This window comes from Sprattus sprattus (assembly GCF_963457725.1).
Source record: "Sprattus sprattus genome assembly, chromosome: 17".
In the NCBI taxonomy this organism is placed as follows: Eukaryota; Metazoa; Chordata; class Actinopteri; order Clupeiformes; family Clupeidae; genus Sprattus; species Sprattus sprattus.
In genome coordinates, this window is record NC_137915.1 from 27327430 (window position 1) to 27349852 (window position 22423).

Genomic DNA, 22423 nt, shown 5'->3' on the forward strand with positions numbered 1-22423 from the left:
GTGGGCAACAGCAGGGACGTGCACAGGAGTGTGCTAAGGTTGCTTGAGCAACTGCCCGTTTGCCCTCTTCGGCTGAAGTTGCCCCTCCGAAGGAAATATACATATATATTTGCGATCAGATGAAGGGGAGTGGCAGTGGCGGTTAGTGAGAGTTTAAAATTATATTATGAAAATTTGCGATTACACAACGGGGGTGTGGCAGCCGCGGTTAATGAAAGTTTAAAATGATATTGTGAAAATTTGCAATAACATGACGGGGGCGTGGCAGTGGTTGTGAAAAAAATATTGTGTTGCCCCTTTTTTCCAGGGTAAAGCAACTGCCCTTCAAAATTCCTGTGCACGTCCCTGGGCAACAGTAACAAGGAAAAATTGCCCTTTACCTTCTTGAGCTCTCTTGACCAGAACCAATCTAAAAAATATATAGGATTCATCTGCCCGAGGCTGGCCCAGAACCAAGCTAAAAAAGTGTAGGATCCATCTGTTCGAAGCTGGCCCATGAGAAAGCTAGAAAGGGGGGAGAGGAGGTAAGGGAGGAGAATACATAGTGTGAGTTGTTGGGTATGATGATGTGCTGCAGGAAGTCCCAGACCACTAGCCCAAGTAATTTAACATATTTTCTTGGGTATAAATAAAATTACTGTCACATCATCAACCTCAACAACATAGCACAACAAGATATACAGATAGAAAAGTATATGCCATTAAAATAGTAATTTTGCATCACTAGTTCAGTGCCTTAGTGCAATAGTGTTCCTGCAACTCAAACCACAGCTGCTAATAGTCAGGGCCTTTACTTTTAGACATACATCAACGCCTCAATGGTGAACAGATGGGAGGAAAAGAAATCTGAACCAACATTTGGTTCCTATCATGTTTGTTGCACAGAAAGGAGAGAAACCCCTCTGTAGTCTCATGTGCCAGGTTCCAGCTTGTTTCATGCTGCCTGACTGTGTTAGAAAAAAGAAAATCATCCAACAAGACAAAAATATCCCTAAATATGGCCAAGATGAGAGAGTTAATATCCCTAAAGATGTCCAAGATGAGAGAGTTAATATTCCTAAAGATGGCCAAGATGAGAGAGTTAATATCCCTAATGGCCAAGATGAGAAAGTAAACACAGAGCATGTGGTGTGAGATGGGGAGCCTGGGTCCTGCACATAGCTCACCAGTTCATTATTGTCTCCACGTCACCTACAAAGGTCACCAGTTTCTGATGACTTGCAGTCTTCCACTTAGAAACACCCTCATTCCATTATTTGCTTTTGATGAATGCTTATTCAATTGTACACAGATGTGAGTACAATTGGTTACATACTTGAACTCTTTGTCCGACCAATGAACAGAAAGACATGTAGAGAGAGACAGAGAGAGAGGGAGGGAGGGAGGGAGAGAGAGAGAAAGAGAGAAAGAGAGAAAGAGAGGGAGAACATTTTGCAAAATCAAGTAGCACGTTTCCTTTGTGGTACCTTCAATGTTCCAAGTCAAGCACAGACGCATTGCTTGAAACAGGGTAGTCCACAGAAGCCCTAGAGAAGTTTATTTGATAATGGCTGGATGCTACTCCTTCAAGAACTTGATGTATAAATGATTTTATTACTAATGTAACATTATCTAACTATCTTTTCATATAGTCTGAAAGTCCTTATCTTTAATTAAAATATAGTCTGAAAGTCATTATCCAAAATTAAAACGATGGTTGCACGTGGCAAAATCAGCAGTGTTCTTCATAAGTGTTCTTCATAAGTCTGAAAATGTATGGATAGACCAGGGGCTCCTATTATTTACAACGCTAGCTCTATTTAATATTAAAACCTCTAGCCAACAAATCATTTTCACCCCACCATTTCTCAACGAGACAGCACCAGTCAATTTCCATTGTAATTTACTGCAAAGAGATGACTTTGATGGGCTACTGTCAGTTATCTCCATTGGTTACTTATTGCATTGCAGCAAACACTATGGATGTGGTTATTTCTAAAGGTCTCAACATGTCTTCTGTTCTGGTTATTTCTAAAGGTCTCAACTTGTCTTCTGTTCTGGTTAAGGACTTGGCCCTTTCTGATCATTTCTGTGTCTTGTTTGACATACTGATCACTCCAGGTTCAAATAAGCTCTGCTCCTGTACATAAACAAGAATACTGGTGATCAGTTTATGTCACCTATCAGGAGTTCAAAGAAAGTGGATGTACTCCTGGGTAACTTCAACTTCAACATTTTGAGCATCATGGATGTTGTTGCACTGGTAAAAGTCAAGAAAACTTTAAGCAAACAGGAGAAACACTATGATGTCAAAAGTCCTGAAAAGAATGAAGGAAAGCTGAACGCAAATGGAGAAAAAATAAACTTTAGTCTTTTGGTAACCTCTATCAACAAAGCCTTAGTAGTTTTAACTATGAGTTATGCAGGACCAGACAGCTACATTTCCCCAAGATGATTAACAGAAACATCAACAAACTATTTTGTCACTGTTTACAAGCTTACAACCACCCACCCCCCCCCCCCCCCCCCCCCGCCCCCAAAATGGTCAGCCCCTGAACCCCTTTCTGAAAATAAATGAAATTAATGTGCTTGCTTTGTTTACTGTAAAACTCAGACGGACCATAAACACTACACAATGCAGTCCATTTACCATTTTTCACGGTCAAACAATGAAACAATGGGGTGCAGAGGAGAATAAATGTAAACGCATGGATGACTTCATCCATAATTGTGGCATGGACAGATTTGAAGTTTGTCTGAAAGCTATGAAGGAAAAGCAAGGTCAAGCCAAGTCAAGACGACAGGTTGAGATAGACAGGCTGAAATGAGAAAGGAGGCAGCTGAAGAAGCAATGGAAACGACCAGATGATGAACAGAGAGAAGCCATTAGTGTACTGCAGGCAGAGGTGAAGAGTAGAATGGCTACAGGTTAAAAAGGGTGGAGCTCCTCAGATGAAGAAGGAAGAAGATAGAACAAGCTAGAATTGGACTCTACAAGGATCCATTTCAGTTTGAAATCATTATTCACTCAACAGTAAACAGGAAGTTAAATGGACTTAGAATAAATGGACTTAATTTATTAAGTGCTTTTCTACTCATTAGAACTGCAAGTGCTTTACAGGTGAATCCCTAACACATTTACCCATTCACACACACAGTTACACATCGATGGCAGAGACTACCATACAAGGCGCCAACCTCCACTGCGGGAGCGGTTTTGGGGTTCAGTGTTGTGCTAAAGGACACATGGTCAGGAGGAGTTGGGATCAAACTAGCAAACTCTGATTGCTGAACGACTCCTCTCTATCTCCTGGACCACTAGAGGAGTATCTTTAACAGCTCCTTACTAACAATCTCTTGTTACCGGCAGACATTACACCACTCCGAGAGATAGGTTCACCAATGGTCAATGGCCCGAAACGAGAGAGGTGCAAGAGGTTGTATTGTAGGATGTGCAAGGGCTGCATTGTCTCTGGCCCTAATAGTGTACCTCATTGTGTGTATAAAGGAGGATCTAATTTTTTGAATTATCTGGGTGTGTCTGGAAGTTTGCTGTCCTGTCACACAATCCTATATTCTCCTGGATATGTACCGGGTTTGGGGTCCTGCCTATAGTGAATAATCCAATGGTCAATTATTATTTATTTAGTATCATTATTACTGTTGGAGTTGTGTTCTTGGGAAGGTTGTATTGATTGTCTGACAAACAGAAATGAATGACACAAATGCTTTTATTAGAAATGAATGAAATACAGGTAAATCAGCAATATACACAAATTAACAATCACACATTATATGATAATGTAATACAACATAAAATATAATGTAATATAACATAACAAAGACTTTCAGTGAGCTTAAAGGAATCACTTGTGAACATTCTCAAGAAGGACTCAGCTCTTGACCCTATTGCAAATCTATCCACATGCAAGGTAATTCTGGTCTGAATCCAGTATTTTCTGAGGCTCTCCAGACAGTGTAGACAATTCTGTACTATGGGCTGGAAGCCAGATGACCCACATTGGCTTTCCATCCAAGATGGAGTCCTCCTCATTGAACATCAGATCTGTGTTTCAGTGCACTTTAAATGTACAATGGCTAGCCAACTATACCATTAAGAGAGGGAATAACGGCCGACAAGCTGTACAGTTCTACAAAGATAATGGACGATGCGGGGCAAAGAACTCCACGACGCGCAGCCATACCATTATCTTTGTAGAACTGTACAGCTCGAAGGCCGTTATCCCGCTTATCTCCCGTTTACAACATCCAAAAATGTTTTTATTATTATTATTATTATTATTTAGAATTTCCTTTATCTTTAGGAAACTTAATATGCATAATAACCTGATGAATTCTTGATTTGAAGCCTAGTGCTCCCGTTAGAGAAGTCCTTCAAAAAAAAAAAGAGCATTGATATGGAACAGCGATTTAACTTTTCTACTGGGACTACGTCCAAGGTGTCCGTCTATACGATGTACACCCCATTAGCCAATCAGAAAACAGTATTTCGTTCCAGAGGTAGATAAGTCTGGTTACATTAGATTGTTTGTTTACAAGTGGCAGCAACAGTTGCTAGGGAAGGAGAAGTCATGCTTTTAACCCACAGTGCCAAAGAAATTGGCTCAAATCATTGAATATATAAAAAATAATACATCAAAAATATTGTTTGTTTTGTTGAATAAAAACCTTACGTAGCTGGATAGAGAGGTGACGTGTATTTAGGATGAAATGATGGAATGTGTCCACCAAGAATGCGAAACATCTCATTGAAATTCTTCTTTGCGGATAACAAGTGCCATTGAATGGGCTTACGTGGGATTGTCTCTTATTTTTACAATCCCCATACATCTCGCCACGCCCACATGGAGAGATGCGTGGCCCTCTGTATCTATGTAAATAATGTTTTTCTTTTTTCTCCTATCAAAGTCCTCCCCTTCTACACCAACACAGAGATAGGAAGTTGACACTGAATAGTACTGACCTCAAAAAAGACAGCTCAAAAAACCCTGCATTGAAAAAGGCTGACATGAAAAGGCAAAGAAAAGTTTGTCATTGACAAAACACATCATAATAAACAAGAAAACATCAGAACATCTTTTCAGTGCCCAAAGCAAATTCCAATACAAGTGTTTCTATGTATATTTTTTTTTCAGATTTAGTTTTTTTTCCATGCCAAATTAAAAGTCACTGCTTTAGCTCCATTGCAGGTGGTCACCCTGACTGCAGAACATGAAGAAATAAAACGGCTGTGAAAGGGAGCTTTGACTACCAGTGGGAAAACATATTACCATACAGTATACATGTGGTATATCTACTGTACACTGAATGATGTAATCAAGACTGCCAGTGGGTAAACAATGCCAAAGTAAAAGTCTCTGATTTAGCTCCATACGATTAAAGGTGTCAGATATCGGGCCTCATTTATAAAACCTACTTACGCACAGAACTGATCTTAGACTGTGCGTGCGATCAAATCCACGTCTAAGTACATTTCCTTTCGGCAATACTGGAGTACTGCAGGAATTCAGGACTCTCCGAGCGCCGACAGCCGACACGCAGTTTCATCATCATCATCGTCAGCACCACCGTCACCATTTGGGCTAATGGTGAAAGGCCAAATTAATGTTTTGCTCAATAAAATCAAATAAACTATTAGAATAATTCACACATGAATGAGATTCACGTCTTATAGGTATTCCGTTTTAATTTCACAAGTGTAAAACATTTCGCTCAAACTTATAGCCTATAAAAAGTCTAATAGTGGCTTAGTTTTCAGTAGGAGATATGGCTGCATTGGCGTTGTTAGAGAATATTGCCAACTGCGCAATAAGGAAAGAGAGGGTTTTTTTGTGATCGCGCAGACTTTTTGACACAGGATGATGTATATGTCTGATAAGCAGGTACCGCTTGCCGAGAGCGTTGTGCCCAAATGGCCTCTCGTCTAGAGAGGCGCACCAGAGGCAACCAGGCCATACACGTTCAGGTATTGTCCGTTCTTGGATTCCTGGCTACAGGAACGTTCTGATGAGAAATTGGAGACCAGTCGAGCAATCCCCGTCATCATTAAGCAGAATTTTGCCTGATGTTGTTTGCAGTATACTATCCCATATGCCCGCAATTCATTAGATTTCCATACAGTGCCCAGCAAAATGTGAAAGAGGATTTCCTGCGTAAAACAGGGTTCCCAATGTATTCTGATCCAGATTTCGCACACTCAGACAGCCTAGGAAGCCCACTTCAATACAGCACAGGTCGGTAGTGGAGCGCACCAAAGCCTTGGTGCTGCTGCCGCAGATGCAGCTTCTGGTGCTGTTCGTGCCACAGGTGCTGGTGCTTCGGAGACATGTCTACTACATGTCAAATACTTTGCTTTTGCCATTACGCCACCAGACAGGCTTTCTAACGATGTTTTGGCCCACATCTGCTCTTCCATCAGCAGAACGTCGATGTCAGCCTCACTTTAATTCGTCTGTTTACATGTTTCTTTCTTGATTGCCACTGTCACAGAGAGTTTGTGCATTGAGGATGCGCTCTGTTTGTGCATTGATAATATGCTGATTAGATTAAATAGGGGCGTTTTGAGGGCGGAGATTCAGTTGCGCACAATTCAACGACCTTTTGTGATTTACAACCGAAGGATTGGCGTACACGTGTTTTTTGTGTGTACGTCCGTTTTCTGTGGATCTCACTTATGCTCATTTCAGGAAATGTCTTAGACAAAATGTAGTATGGTTTCTACGCAACTTTTTATAAATGAGGCCCATCGACTTATATCTGAGTCCTGTGTGTAACGTTACTTCATTGGGCTGAAGAGCTAAGTTTAACTCTTAACCCACTTAATCAATGCCATTCACATACACACACTGGACTCCATTACACAATTCAAAATTGCTGATAAATAGCCATCTTTTTTAAACTAGCATATTCACTCTAATTGTATTTTCATTGCTGATGCTCATTGTTGTTTGTGATAGATTCTTACCAGTGCATAGACTAACTAAAGACAAGACTTAATCCAATACGTCTATACTGCAATATACACATTTTGCAACACACACAAGTTGTGAGGCCATGTTTGTGTTGATCAGCAGGCATCAGTTTCGAAATATTGGAATCAATATAATGAATCTGGTATCCGTTTTTGCAGCACTACCGTAACCAAATCATAGTTGGATTCTGGACTGGAGATAGAGCATAGTGTGTCTGTTTCACTGTAGCTTGATACCTTAGCTAATGGATAGGCTTGATTTGGTGGGCATTTTCCACTGTAGTAGGCCTATATGTCACCATATATACACCAAAGTTAAATCTCACATAGGGCTTCACCACTGTCAGGACCGGCACTAATTCAAAAGTATTGGTTGTACAACAAAATAGTGGGTGGATGTCTTGCTCATAAGGTTATAATGACCGCTGCGCGACAGGTTTTTTTTTTTTCTGTTTTTTGTTCTGTTTGCCGATTTTCTGTCAACGATTTCCGGGACAATGAAACACCAGGGTGCACGAAATTTGGTGGGCATGTAGCCTTACTAGATTAACGTGGATCCACTGATTTTCGTTTTGATCCGTTGCACCCCCGTCGGACTAGACCCCTTTTAAAGAGGGTGGGGCGATTCAGTTTTCTGTGAATAAGTCGAAAACCGTAGGGCCTTTTGTATGTTGGTCTTAAGAGGCCACGTCAACCATTCCACTACCACTTATTTCATGTATAGGTCCACCTAGTTACAAATGAAAAAGCAAAAATGGAGTGTTGCAAAACATTCTAATTGTAAGTTGACAAGGTCAGAACTGCACGAAATCGGAGGTGTGGGATCATTATGACACCTTCTGACTGCACGTTAAGTTTCGTGGAATTCCGTTAACGGGGGGGCATGCAATACATTGATTTATATGATTATACACCAACTGGCCTGTAGGTGGCGCGACACAGTTTTTCTTCGAATATCCCGAGAACCGTAGGGCCTTGGAGGGCCAAATTGTTCTTGTATGTTTGTGTCAAGGGGCCATGTCAACCCATACCATAACCAGTCATTACATGTATAGCGCCACCTAGTTAAAAATTAAAAAGCAAAAATGAGGTGTTTTAATCGAATATATGTCAAAGTGCTCAAAAAATTACTAAATTTGCAAGGGACATCAAGCCTGTAACTGTCCATATTCGGTAGCGTTTTTGTCCATGGATGGAGCAAAATGGCTCTGTAGCGCCCCCTAGAACATTGCAAAAAACCCTGTGCATTGGGGTATTTTGGCGTAGCTTGACGGAATTCGGTACACGCCTTCATCATGCATGGACGCACTAAAAAGTCTCTTGACGCCATGGTGGCAGGTCCACAGGAAGTCGGCCATTTTGAGTGGAAGATGCGTTTTGACGGCGTTTGCAAAACTCGCATCTGATCGAACTCCTCCGACAAATGTAATGGTAACGCCCTCAAACTTCGCCAACTTGCCAGTGCTTGCCACATAACACAAAGTCTCTTATAACTCTTGCGTACATTGTTTGATCCAGAGAAAAGGTCTTAGGGTGGACGCTGGATCCAGCCCGAACGCGTACATATGCCTGACTGATATCACCTATAGCGCCACCTGTTGGTGGTTGGAAACTTCACTTTGTTTCCACACCTCTTTATTTGACCTGTTTTAACAAACTACATTGCAAAAGAAAAATATACCAAAACAATCCACAAAAAAGTAGTACACAAAACATTATATAACCTAATCATCAAAATCTATCTCAAATAATTCCTTTAATACATAAAAATGAAACACAAACCAATTTACACACACAAAACACATAAAAACACACAAACACACTGACAACCATGACCCATTCTGTGCCAAAACCTACTGAACAGTTCGGCGGTCATATTTTGTAGCGCTTTGCGTTACGTCTAGTTCTTATATAAATTATCAGTTTCTCTGGTTTTACTATTTATTGGTATGTGTTAAAGTAAAATGTACATTTTAGTTTTATTCTATAACCTACTGGCAACATTCCTACCAAATTTCAAATAAAAATATTGTCGTTTAGATAATTTATTTGCAGAAAAATGACAATTGGTCAAAATAGCAAAAAAGATGCAGTGTCTTCAGATCTCGAATAATGCAAAGAAAACAAGCTCATATTCATTTTTAAACTACACAATGCTAATGCTTTAACTTAGGAAGAGTTCAGAAATCAATATTTGGTGGAATAACCTTGATTTAAAATCACAACTTTCATGTGTCTTGGCATGCTCTCCACCAGTCTTTCACATTGCCGTTGGGTGACTTTATGCTACTCCTGGCGCAAGAATTCAAGCAGCTCGGCTTCTTTTCATGGCTTGTGACCATCCATCTTCCTCTTGATCACATTTCAGAGTTTTTTTTATGGCATTCAGGTCTCGAAATTGGGCTGGCCATGACAGGGTCCTGATCTGGTGATACTCCATCCACACCTTTACTGGCCTGGCTGTGTGGCATGGAGCATTGCCCTGCTGGAAAAAACACTTCTCAGAGTTGGGGAACATTGTCAGAGCAAAAGGAAGCAAGTTTTTCTTCCGGGACAACGTTGTACTTTGCCTGGCTGAGGTTTGTAAAAGACCATAAGGATTGAACCAAAGCCGACTGGAGGGTCTCCTAGTTCGTCTTCTCTGATGAGTCCAATTTCACAGTAGGTGCAAGACTCTGTGGCTTGTAGGCCTCTCCAGGTCTCCGTCTAACCATCAGACGACCATGTGTTGGGCAAAGCTGAAAATTGGACTAATATAAAGTGATAAAGTCACCCAACGGCAATGTGAAAGACTGGTGGAGAGCATGCCAAGACACATGAAAGTTGTGATTTTAAATCAAGGTTATTCCACCAAATATTGATTTCTGAACTATTCCTAAGTTAAAGCATTAGTATTGTGTAGTTTAAAAATGAATATGAGCTTGTTTTCTTTGCATTATTCGAGATCTGAAGACACTGCATCTTTTTTGCTATTTTGACCAATTGTCATTTTTCTGCAAATAAATGATCTAAACGACAATATTTTTATTTGAAATTTGGTAGGAATATTGCCAGTAGGTTATAGAATAAAACTAAAATGTACATTTTACTTTAACACATACCAATAAATAGTAAAACCAGAGAAACTGATAATTTTGAAGTGGTCTCTTAATTTTTTCCGCGGCTGTATAGTCGCAAGCAGCAGTCATCTGGGTTGAAGCAGCATGCACAAGTGGCCACAGTCTCAAAGATTCAACAGTTTCACCAGGTGAAAGAGGAAAATTGGGATTTTGGAGAGGTTGAGTAAGGATTTAAAGGTGAATAAACTTTTCAAACTCGGCCAGAGCTGCAGTAAAGAAACGTGATGTGGTTTGTTGCAACGTGATGTGGTTTGTGGCAACCTCTTTCAAATGCATTGCTTACATAGCTTAGAAATGCCATTTTGAATGAAGATTGGCCATTTGCACTTGTGAAATCCAATCGCGTGAAGGCTTACCAATGACAAATGGAAATGGAGAAGGTGCTGTAAAAGCCAAGTTTGGGTAACAAACCACTAGATTGAAAAAAATGAAAACATTAAACATAGCCACTCAAAGGAGTTTCCTCTCCTGTTACAGAGGGGATTAATTATAGTTATACAATCTATAAGATCTATATAATTATAATATATAATTACTCCTGCTCCATGCGCTACCCTGCATGTGTATGTGCATTTGCATTTTGCTTTTTATTTTTCTGTAGTACACTAACATATTCATAGTGCTCATGTAGTCTGCCTTCCCCTTAACCCTGTCTGTTTGTGTAATCGTGTCGTCAGGAATTTCAGTTTGTGATGAACAGTGATTAGAGGGAGGGTGGGTTTAACTATATCTACTGTTAGAACAACACAGGTTATAAAGCCATAGCAAGACCTTTGTGAAACATGAGTTATTGCATTGCACCTATCTTTCCCTTACGTAAAACACTTTGAGGTATCACATAAAACTTGTGTTTATGGGGAGGTTTCTTGGCTGTACCAAATACCCATACACAGCGGATCAACACTGTTCAGTTTCCAGGTTCAGATTTCAAGTAAATACTATCAATAAGGACTCAAGGGATAGAAAATTCCATGAGCTTGAGCACGACACAACATGCCTTGCACCCAGGAATGTGTGTCTGCCCTGCAGCAGCGCATAATCTTAAGGGTATTCCTGCAGAATGATCCGTCTTAGGAAGAAGCTATACCCTCCTCACATTAAGTATTTGCTATGCTGGTTGTGAGGGAAGTCATGGTGGTTGCTACGTTGGCTTTATGGGAGTGGTTGCTAGAATGTTGCTAGGGTAACTAGTGTGGACGCTAATGCCAGCCTTGTTTTAATCACTGTCCTATGGAACAGATTTGACGAATCTTCGCTCAATTTCACACTGAATTTTCTTAAGTTGATGAGCAACAGCGATGGTATCACGCAAAGTCCGCCACGCATGACCTAAAGCTAATTTAATAACTTTGCAAAATTATTTTGCCAATTTCATAATCCATCATAGGGGGATCTGCGCAAGGCTGGAGTGTGTACATGCACAGACTTGTCAGTCCCATGTATACAGTAGTTTCTTCAAAAGCAACACAGTTTCCTTCTGAAAATACAAAGACAACCAACTCTCATTTAGTCAACCTCCGTGATGTTAAACACGCTGCAACTGTCTAACACTGCTGCAGTGGACAGCTGGACCCAAGTGCACAACATGACACAGTCGAAATCAAAACAAGGAAGTCTTTACTTCATGGATAACGTGGATTGGAAACAAGAACAGGATGTGTGCATCATAACAACGTTAACACAAACACGAACATTGACTGACAGAACTAAGGAAACGATTAAATACACAGGACTAAATGAGAAAACAAGACACAGGTGGGCAGGGAACAACAAAAAATACCAGGCAGTAATGAAAGGGGTGTGAACAAATGCACAAGGGACAACAAATGTGCATGGAACACAGGAAGTAAACAAAGAAGCACATGGCCAACCAAGGCAGCAAACACAAGGAACAGAAACACAGGATGGGACGAAATGAAAGGAACACATAAACTAGGCTCGAATCCTTGGCAGGATTGTGACAAACAGCATACTGTTTAAACACACACAAACACACACATACATGAAGATATAGATATAGTGAGTAAACCTTACTCCACGACAACTTAAGAGACATGCTCTTATTTGTTAACATTGGTGCCAAAATAACAAATCAACATGTAACACATGCAACGCATCTGGTGTGAAACGATCCAAATGCCAACTGCCTGTGTTGCATGTGCATGTCGGCTGCAGAACCTGTTGATTTTAATTTTGGCGCCCATGGTAGCAGGTTAGAGCATGCACACTGCAGCTGCAGATCATCTAGAACAGTGATTCTCAATCGTCTAGAACAGTGATTCTCAATCATCTAACACAGTGATTCTCTATCGTCTAGAACAGTGATTCTCAATCATCTAGAACAGTGATTCTCTATCATCTAGAACAGTGATTCTCTATAATCTATTATTTAAAGCGTCTTTTTTGTACCTAGAAATATAAAATTGTAGCTATATAAAATTAAAGCATTATTATTATTATCTAGAATAGTGATTCTCAATCATCTAGAACAGTGATTCTCAATCATATAGAACAGTGATTCTCAACCTTTTGCCCCCAAGGAAATAGTCCAGTCCCCCATACAGCTCACTCCAAATGTTTTCCATTAGATTTCATAAAGACTATTCTGTTTGATTTCATAAAGACATTCAAAAACAACTTTTGCCTTTCCAATCTTCCTCAAATATCACAAGTGGAATGAACAATTTTCATTTTCCTATTCCCATACATCCACAGACAGTTAAAAGGCTATTGTTTAACTTATTTTCCTATTCCCATACATCCACAGACACAGCGTTTGACTTCTTTGTTTTATTTATGATAGTTGAATAGTTACTTTGGTTTAAAGATTTTGTAATTAAAGCATTATGTAAAGGGCCTCATTTATCAATAATTCCATGTGTGTCCGGATTTTAAAGTTAATAGGTGCCACATTTCACTTAAAACACAAAACATGAATACCAAATGTTTCATGACTGATTCTAATCTCATTTTAAACGGAAATGAGTTTGAGTGTTTATTTAAAGCTCACTGTACAAAGGTTAATTTCACTTGTTAAATCAGACTCATTGTTTTAAATTATTTCCGATCATCTCCAGGCCCCTTTGTAGCTCCCTGAGGCCCCCTTGTGGGCCCAGTCCCCCATTTTAGAACCACGCTTCTAGAGTTTCGGTATGGAGGATATTTTTCACCCCTGAGTTGAGTTGAGCGCCTCACTGCAAAAATACACTGTTTAAAGATAGTCATATTGACATAATACTTACATTACTGCCACCTTTCACTGTAGTTTCAAAGTCTAGTCACAGACATGAAGATATTAATATTATATTTGTAACCATTTTAGCATTTGCATGTTATGAAAAGGGGAGAGTGGAGGCTACATGTCCAGGCTACTATAGTCATAGAAGATACCCAATCTAGGCTAATTATGTTATGCGATAAGTTAACAGAACATTAGGTGAAGGGTAGTTTTCGATGTCAGCGCTGTCTTGCTTTCTCTAGGGTAGTAAAAGTTATGTGACTGCTTTCTGGTTACGACTGGTCAACATCCTGGTCTTCACTCTAACAGCTTAACGATAGATGACACCCAAATTCATTGTGTATAGATGGCCATTATCAAAAGAAAGATTGGGGTGGCTAGCAGCACCGCAGCAGAAATGTCGGCGGTGTGAAGGTACATGTAAACCGAGCTGTAGTTACGCATGCAACGCAGGTGGTGCGCAACATCCAAGTGTACGTAGTGTTGTGTCGAGATCTCTCGATAGTCACGTTAGTTGGAGAATCCAACGGGAGGGGGCCGGCTGTTCTCATTGACCATAAAGCCAAGGTTAAGTAAAAAAAGAACGCAAGTTACGCAACCATTGCCTAATGGAGAATAGACCACAATTAATCTAAAAAGAATACAAAATAATGTGTAAAATATGGTTGTTTTTTGGCTTTGGTATGTTTAAGTTCAACTAACTAGACTAACTTCGGAGCCCAATTCACTTTTTTCTGTTAGCCTACGTGACAACTGCAATGTTATCTGTTCATTTTGAACTGTACCCTAGTCAACTTTGTCCTTATCTTTGTTGATGTTTCAGTAACTTTACTGTCAAAGCGGGCCAATCAGAAATTTCCAAGATGATTCACAGACAACAAAATATCCAATCAAACTAGAAACTTTAAACAATGGGAGGGTCTATTTCATGTCAGGAAGTAAGTTTTACAGAAGATCTCACTACTGTGTTGTGTTTTAATAAAGTGTAGCTACTGCAATTTAGGCATTTGTAAAAAGGATTTGTTGAACTAAAGGGCGAAACTGTGAGACTATTACCGGGTTTAAGCGCTGCTTTATAATGGACGAAAACAGCACAAATGGCGCTGTACAATATTACCGACTGACAGAAGTTGAACAACGGAACTCTTTTAAAAGTACATGGATTATCATCAACCACAACATTTACGATGTTACAACATTTTTGGAAGAGGTGAGAGTGTTTCCTTCTACTGGTAGTAAAAACAGCACAATTCTACTTCGCTTTCAGATTTTTCTTTTAGCCTAACTGTTTTATATAAAAAATCTAACAGACTTATCACGATAAGGTAACGCATTTTACCGAATTACTTGTTGATCTGTTTCAACGATTCAAGTAATTTTCACAGCTTTGTTTTGTACAATTAACTGAATGACCAGAAACGACGTTATCGAGGCAACCATTACATTTCAGTGTGTATGATCCTGTAAGCTACAGGTTCAACTGAGGTGAAGATGCGACAGGCCAAGAGAGCTACGGACAATGTCAGTTTTACGTCAATGCGTTGCCTAACAGCAGTTTAAAGCATATAACTAGCTTGCCATAGAAAGTGTCTCTTGTTCCCTGATAGATTAAGCTATGAATTTTGCCATGTCATGTTTGAAATGATCTAGCCCAACCTTAATTGCATAATCAATACACTGATTTGGCATTTGGCATACACACTACTGTTTGCCCTTTAGTACCTTCGTACCACACCTTCCTTCTTTCCCTCCTTCCTTCCTTTCAGAGTTGCACAATTACTGGAAGTTATTCATACCGACCTAGAGACATTTACAATTTGCGAATATTTAGGCAATATGCAAGCATTGAATTAGACAAGATGGCCTTAAAGTAGGTAATGAGAAGTTAGCAAGCTGACAAACTTGGTGGTATCGTTTAATTGTGCTATAGTACATACAACATTTGTTATTATGTATTTATGTAACATTGTGACCTTAACAGCACCCAGGAGGAGAAGAAGTTTTGAGAGAGCATGGTGGAGGTGATGCTACTGAGAGCTTCGAGGATGTTGGTCACTCCACTGATGCCCGGGAGATGGCAAAAGGCATGGTCGTCGGAGAGTTACATCCGGTAAAGTCAAATTCAAATACTGCCATATGGGTATTTTAAGCTCAATCTGATTTAATCAGCATCATATCAGTTCTGCTGGTTATGTTAATGTCTCCTTCACAGACAGAACTCTTAAGCACATGCCTCTAAGTGGGATTAAACAGCAAGAGGAGGTTTTAGTAGTGGACCACATCAGTATAGAGAAACATACGCTAGACGTATAGGATGGGGTACTGTACTGTACCACCACAGTATATGGAAACATACGCTAGACATATGTGATGGGGTACTGGACCACTACAGTATACAGAAACGTATGCTAGACATATAGGATGGAGTAGTGGATCTCAACAGTATGCGTATGCTGTACATGCTACACGTATGCTAGACATATTGCTTTTAGTTCCTGATGTTTTCCCTCACAACACTTAGACAATTTAGCTTAGACATAAACGCCCTTTGAGATAAATCAATTTAGTTTCATTGTTCAGGCATTTTTCCTCTTTAGTCTAATGAACAGCCATTAAAACCCCTTTAAGGGCCTAGTATTTCACAGATTTCTCATTGGCATAGAATAAATCTGATGTTTAAGGTGCTAGAGTTCTAGGTTTCAGAATAGGGTGTGAGAGTTGTCTCATAACTTCTTTAGAGTCCCACTTGCTGAATGAATAATGGTGTGTGACAATCAAGGCAAGGACCAGGTTAGAAGGACTGTTGTTATTGCCTCAACAAAGTGCATTGTTAAATTCCACTTTTTACATTTTAAAAAGATTGCAGACTATTTTCCCACTGAGGTATACAAAAAAATGAATACATCATGTCATATTGGAATGTGCTTGAGATTCACTGTAACTGTCATTGCAATATGTTCCGTAGACTATGATTAAAGCATATTGCATATTGTTTTGTGTACTGTGTTTTGTTGAATGTTATTGTTATTGTCGTTTAACCTATTGCATTTCTTTAAAGGATGATTGGGAGAAAATTGCTAAACCTCCTGTAAGTACAAAGGTTTTGGTCATGATATTGTATATTAGCCTAAAAGTACCTCTTCAATAACTGTAGGTGCATTAATGAACATAATATATATAACACAGTAACACAATAATATTACATAGTGTTAAGTATTTGTTGGGTACCAGAAGAATTTATTTTGACAGTGATATTTTTTTCCCTTTGGTGCAGGAATCCCTTGTCACTACAGTTCATGAAACCACAAGGTTGGGACAGTTTTGTTCTAGTGTAAGCTTGATATACAGGGGTTCATGCTGAACCCTATTGTGATTGTGCTTATTATTATCTTTAATATTTTTCTTCCCTGAAAGTGTCACGGCTGATTGTAACTCGTGCTTGCACCAAATCTTGACCATAGATTTTAAATTGTTGAAATATCTCAACACAAGTGCTATACTACACATATTTAATTTATTTGACTTACATACTCACGATATGGGTTAAAACATAATTACCCCCTTTGCTTCCTTGGGAGCCCCCAAACAAATTGAATCCAATATCTGGCCACCAAATTTGATCTCCCGACCTTGCTGACAAAATGTTATCAAAGCTTGATAATAAATAATATCACTATACTAACACTGTAAATAGCAGTAAATAAATAAAAAAAAAAACTAAACTCAATCGTGGGGATATAGCCATATTGCAATTAAATGGACACATCTACATACTGCAACAGTACCTCCACCTCTGCACCGGTGAAGTTAAGTCTGTGTTTACTTTCTGCTTTGACATGATTTTGATCGGTCTCAAGTTTCTTTTGCGTTGCCTGAAGTGAAGTGAAGTGGTGTCATGAAGTATTATGTAGTTCTCGCAAAAGGTCTTGTGCCTGGCCTGCTGTGGCAGTGGCCCAATTTCAGATGTTGGCATGAAACCTAAATAAGATATCTAAGGTTTTGTGCATGGTATAAAATTACCAAATGAATTTACCCCAGTAATCAAAACTAGGTTTTCACAGTACCTTTGCTAAATACAGTACAATAATTAAAGACAATTTGAGTCATTTTTGTTTCTGTACTTCTCTTTCCTATTCCTCAGCTGGTGGTCAAACTGGCTGATTCCAGGTGTTGCTGCTGCCATGGTGACGATAATGTACCGTATGTTCATGCCCGGTGAGTGAAGACACAAGTTTAAAGAGAGACCCAACCACTGCCAACCCACAAGAACTGCTAACATCTGTTTATCTGTCTACAATCTCAAAAATGTAAATACCGAGAATCAAATAAAGAAAAAAATGTCAGTTATGTTTGTGTTTAAAGAATGCTTGGTGGATATGTGAATAAAAGAGCTCATTCATTTCCCATCCCATTTCACATTTGTTCTCTCGTGATGGGGTGGTAATGACCAAAATCACAACACCACATCAAATGCCCTTTCATTTATGAATAACAACATAACACCTCATGTAGAAAGCCCTTTTTGGCTACAGCCATGCACCTGTGCCTGGCTATAGAGTACATTTAATATGCTCTCTCATTCCTACGTTTTCTCAATAATTCAGATGTGAATTTTCAAATGTGAAATTTTCCATTTCTCTAGAGGCAACAAACAAGGGAAGCCAATTAGAAGGCAATAATCCCATCCGTTTGGTGACAATACTTACGATACTATGAAAAAGATATAATTAATTATAATTCTTTGTTAACATACTTTGTGTATATAGATCTACCCACATATATTTCCTTACCAAGACAACCAGTTCAGTGAGTGGGTTTTTCTCTTTCAGACTTTTTACTATTGTCATATTGTTGTTTAACTAACATCACGTGTGACAGATTATTTGAAGGTAAAGGGGCCTTATCAAAATTTACTTCAAATGTATAGGTGATTAAATGCATAGGCAGTGGCGGCTCGCCCATAGGGTGCGCTGGGGCTCCGCCCCCCCGCTGACCTGACTGCCTGTTTTTCTTTTCTTTTCTTTTTTAAATAATCTCTCATTTTGAAAAAAATAACCTGTGTTAATACAATGATATTGATGATTTTGCTTTAGAATGGGTTTAGAACTCTCCAAAATTATATTTACATTACATTCACTTTCAAGTTCCACGTTTAAAACGTGAACGTTTATCATTTTTGGTGTAGTAGCCAATAGGATGTCTTGCCGGGGCTCCTGGTCGATCAGCCCGTGTGTGCTGTATTTAAGCCAATGGCTCCCCTGTTGCTAGGCAAAAAAGAATACACATCCGCCAATCATCGTCGAGGAATTTTATGGGTTACGGGCGCTGAAGGCTAGAGCCCCTACCAAGATGCACCACTGCTTGTTAACAGGTATTTTCCATTCTAGCAGAGAAGTGTTAAGCATGGCGACGTCGGATGTAGTTGTGGGAGCTCAGCTAGCCCCAAATTCAGTCAAATCCTTACATCTGCATCCCTTTGGAAGAAGAACTTTTGCGGAAAAGCTAATTGTTAAACAACTCGGACCAGACAAGCCAGAAGTGAAAATAACCCAACAGACGCGAGAAAATGGGAAAACATACACCAGAAGCTTTTCCCGAGATTGGTTCGATCGAAAGGCATGGCTAGCTGTGGGTATGTCAATGCCATCTTTTGTTTTCTTTGCCTGCTGTTTAAAACAAGTGCGTGTGATAGACAGTTCCTGGACACAGACAGGAATGACAGAACTGAAGCATTGGTCAGAACGCGTTTAAAAACATGTGCGGTCAAGGGTGCAATTTGTTGTTTCTAAGTTGTGAGCTGTTACTGTTTCATACCAGTTAAAATAATCTTTCTTCTCATACTCATACAGCTGCAGTATACATGTCTTTAAAAAAACTAAATTGTTGTAGTAGTTGTAGCAACAAAAAACTGTTTTTCCCTAGTATAATTTATCGTTATGTGTTGGCACTTTCTATCTGGACATGGACCATAATAAACATGTAACTTGTTCATTATCATTACCTGTGAAACAGTTGATTTCTACATGGCAGATATATTAATATTGTCTTTAGACCATTGGTATTGACTGGTTTGAGTTATTTTATTGGTATAGGCAAGGGGCTGTTTTAAAACTGAGCAGCACTTCTCTGCATCAACAGCTCACGTCTCGTTTTTAATTTATTGGCCTACATGAAATAGCGAACAACAAATTTATCATTGTGAATGATTTGGGATCTCCGGCTGGCCACCCGAAAATGCACCAGAATGCAGGAAATCACATCTACGAAATTCAAAAATTTCCCCAGACCCCCCACTAAAATAGCCCCACCAAAAAAAAAAATCACCAGCCGCCACTGTGCATAGGTAATTCAATGTATATGTGATTAAATGTTTCGGTAATAAAAATGTTTTACACTTGTTGTGAATTGTGCAGCAAATGCAGTAATAGCCCCAGAAAAGTCCCACATTCTACTGCTTTGTCAAAAATATAGCATTTAAATAATTAAAATGCAAAAACACATTTATAGTTACTAAAAGGCTAAAGAGTGTTATTTTCCTTGAGAAAAAGGTCTGACATATTTTATTTGATGTGGAGAAGTTTTTCTATAATTTTAAAGGGATATTTTCAATTCTCCACTCCACAAGAAAACACATATTTTGTCATATTTGTTTAAAGGGAACCCCGACTATTAAGACTTGTGGGCCTTATTAGATTAAATAATAAATGCGATTTAAAAAAACACTCTTGATGTCTTAGTTTTCCATACAATTTGAAAAAGTCCTTTAACTAGGCCGCCCTTGTTTTTTATATTGAAATGCAGTCTGGGTATTGATGTTAAATGGTGGCACTGGTGTTTGTCCAATTCTCCCAGTTGGAGTTGCAATGAGATAATAATGTCTTCTGTTCAGCTTTTTAATTTGAACCCGAGCGAGCAAGTAAGAAAGAAAACATAAAAGACAATAAGAGAGATGAGGACTGCTTGACTATGCCAAATGAGAGGGAGAGTTTGTTGTAAAGAGGTCCCCCAGATAGCAAACAATCACTCAAACATCCACTGTCAATGTTCATTTCACCCGATCCACATCAAACTTTTGATTAATCATCTGTTTTGCAACCCTCAGTTAATACTAAAAATAACTATAAACTTAAAAATCAACTAGTTTTCATTGGCATCTCAATTGATTTAAACCACAGCAATTGACTAACAATATTGCAAAATCATTGTCAAAATCATATCCTGCTTTATCTACAGCCACAATAAATGATATTAAATGAATAATCTATACATTAGCCAGCAAGTTTGTTTATTAATTCACCATTAATGCTTCAGTAAGGAACCCATATTTACTACACTCTCCTGAAAGCTACACTGTTCTGAAGGTAATACTACATGAGACAGATAATGTGGACAAACAGGCGCCTTGGGCTCCATCTACTGTTCCTAATGACATTAGAAAAAATCCACCATGACCAAATCAAAATAATCCATCAAAACAGCTTGCCACTATTATGTTGGATTACCTTTTCTTCCTATTTCAACACATTGTGATGTAATCTGGGTTAATGGTTGTGCAGTTTAAGGCTTCATAACATGAAAGTAACTGCGTCATGGACTCTGATCTGAACAAGTCCAAAGTGCATGTACTTAATGAAAGTGCATATTTGAGTGTGTTTGATCACAATCTACTATCCAGTAGGTTTCCAATAGCCTGTGAATTGAGCTGTTGAGTTGTCCTTTTTTCTTTCCTTTTACTGACAATTATGTAGTCCAACCTGATGCTGGGTTTGTGGGCTTACATCTGTTACCTGTCCTCCTTTTTAAGACAGTGTACCCAACTGTGGCAGATGTACCCAGTATACCCAACTGTGGCAGATGTACCCAGTATACCCAACTGTGGCAGATGTACCCAGTATACCCAACTGTGGCAGATGTACCCAGTATACCCAACTGTGGCAGATGTACCAGTGTAGTTTTGGATATTCACCACTAGGTACATAGAAATAAATAGAAACACACAGTTTTTGGATTCTTTTTGTTTTCATAGAGATTATATGTATTCTATTCCACAATAAAAATAGATGATCTGAACAAGATGTGACTATTATTTTATTAGTGTTTAAAAAAGGTTTTAAAAGCAAATAAGGATGGTAATGAAAGATCATTATTTTGTTTTGATTAGAAAAGGGAGATTGGTATGTAATTTGTAAGTCCTCCGTCTCTCTGTTGGTGGTCTTCCTCGGTTGTCCGCCCACTCTCCCTTCTTGTCTCCTCTGCTGGGATGATAACCAGATTGCTGTCTGGCTCCATTTGATGGAAACCTCTGGCCACTCCACTCTCTCTCCAGGGGAGCTGGTCTCCATTTGCCTTTGCCCTGCCCGTAGTTCCCTCCTCTTCCTCCCTGCTCCTCTGGCTCCTTCATTTGCCCTTTGTTTTCATCCAGATGTTGAAGATGGCCATTCTCATTATTTGCTATAGTTTTTCTTGCTCCCTTTGTTCCTTTCCCTCTCTTGCCTCTCCTGACCTTGCGTTTGACTAGGGCTGAGGAGGCACTCTCCTCACCTGCACATTTTAAAGGAAATAAATGGTTTAAAGCGAGTAATGTTTTGTGGTTTGACTGAAATTGCTTCTCTGCAATTAAGAATACTACGTACCCTTCACTGGCTCCTTGTCCTTCATCTCCTCTGTAATAACTCCAAGTCTCTGGAGCTCAGCTTGACCCAAAGGCAGACCTTTAAGTAAATGAATATGTATAAAGACTCATATGTGGACTTTAGCCTTCATTGATATATATATAATTTGTTTATAAAGTGCATTCCGTCTTAGAAATCATGTCATCTGCTCTTTAAAACACAATGATGTTGAGCCTTTTCCTCAGTGATATCTAGATGTGATTTCATACACAATAAGTTTGAACTCAAATCAAACTCACTTCCTAAGCAAAGTAGTGAGGGCTCCAGCCTTATACTTACAGACAGCAGAGTCCACCTCTATGTGTTTATGGTTTTTGCCCTAATACTTACTCAGATCAGTGTCCACCTTATCCAGAGAATGATTGGGCTCTATTTGGACTGTCCCATTACCATCCAGCTCTGCTGACAGATATGAAGTCAAATG

At 39.2% G+C, this 22423-nt stretch overlaps 1 protein-coding gene across 3 annotated transcripts; it reads left to right on the plus strand.

Annotated features, from left to right (window-relative positions):
• The first annotated feature begins 13863 nt into the window (after positions 1-13863).
• On the plus strand, positions 13864-17670 carry cyb5a (cytochrome b5 type A (microsomal)). 3 transcript variants are annotated; one of them, XM_080855240.1, is made up of 6 exons: positions 13864-14537; positions 14802-14848; positions 15309-15437; positions 16386-16415; positions 16602-16658; positions 17469-17670. In XM_080855240.1, the coding sequence occupies exons 1-6, from the start codon at positions 14486-14488 to the stop codon at positions 17544-17546; spliced, it is 393 nt and encodes a 130-aa protein (XP_080711366.1). In that variant the 5' UTR covers positions 13864-14485; the 3' UTR covers positions 17547-17670. The 3 variants fall into 3 exon arrangements, with proteins under 3 accessions (XP_080711366.1, XP_080711364.1, XP_080711365.1); XM_080855238.1 differs by lacking the exon at positions 14802-14848; XM_080855239.1 differs by lacking the exon at positions 14802-14848 and having other exon boundaries at positions 16602-16636.
• The last annotated feature ends 4753 nt before the right edge of the window (positions 17671-22423 follow it).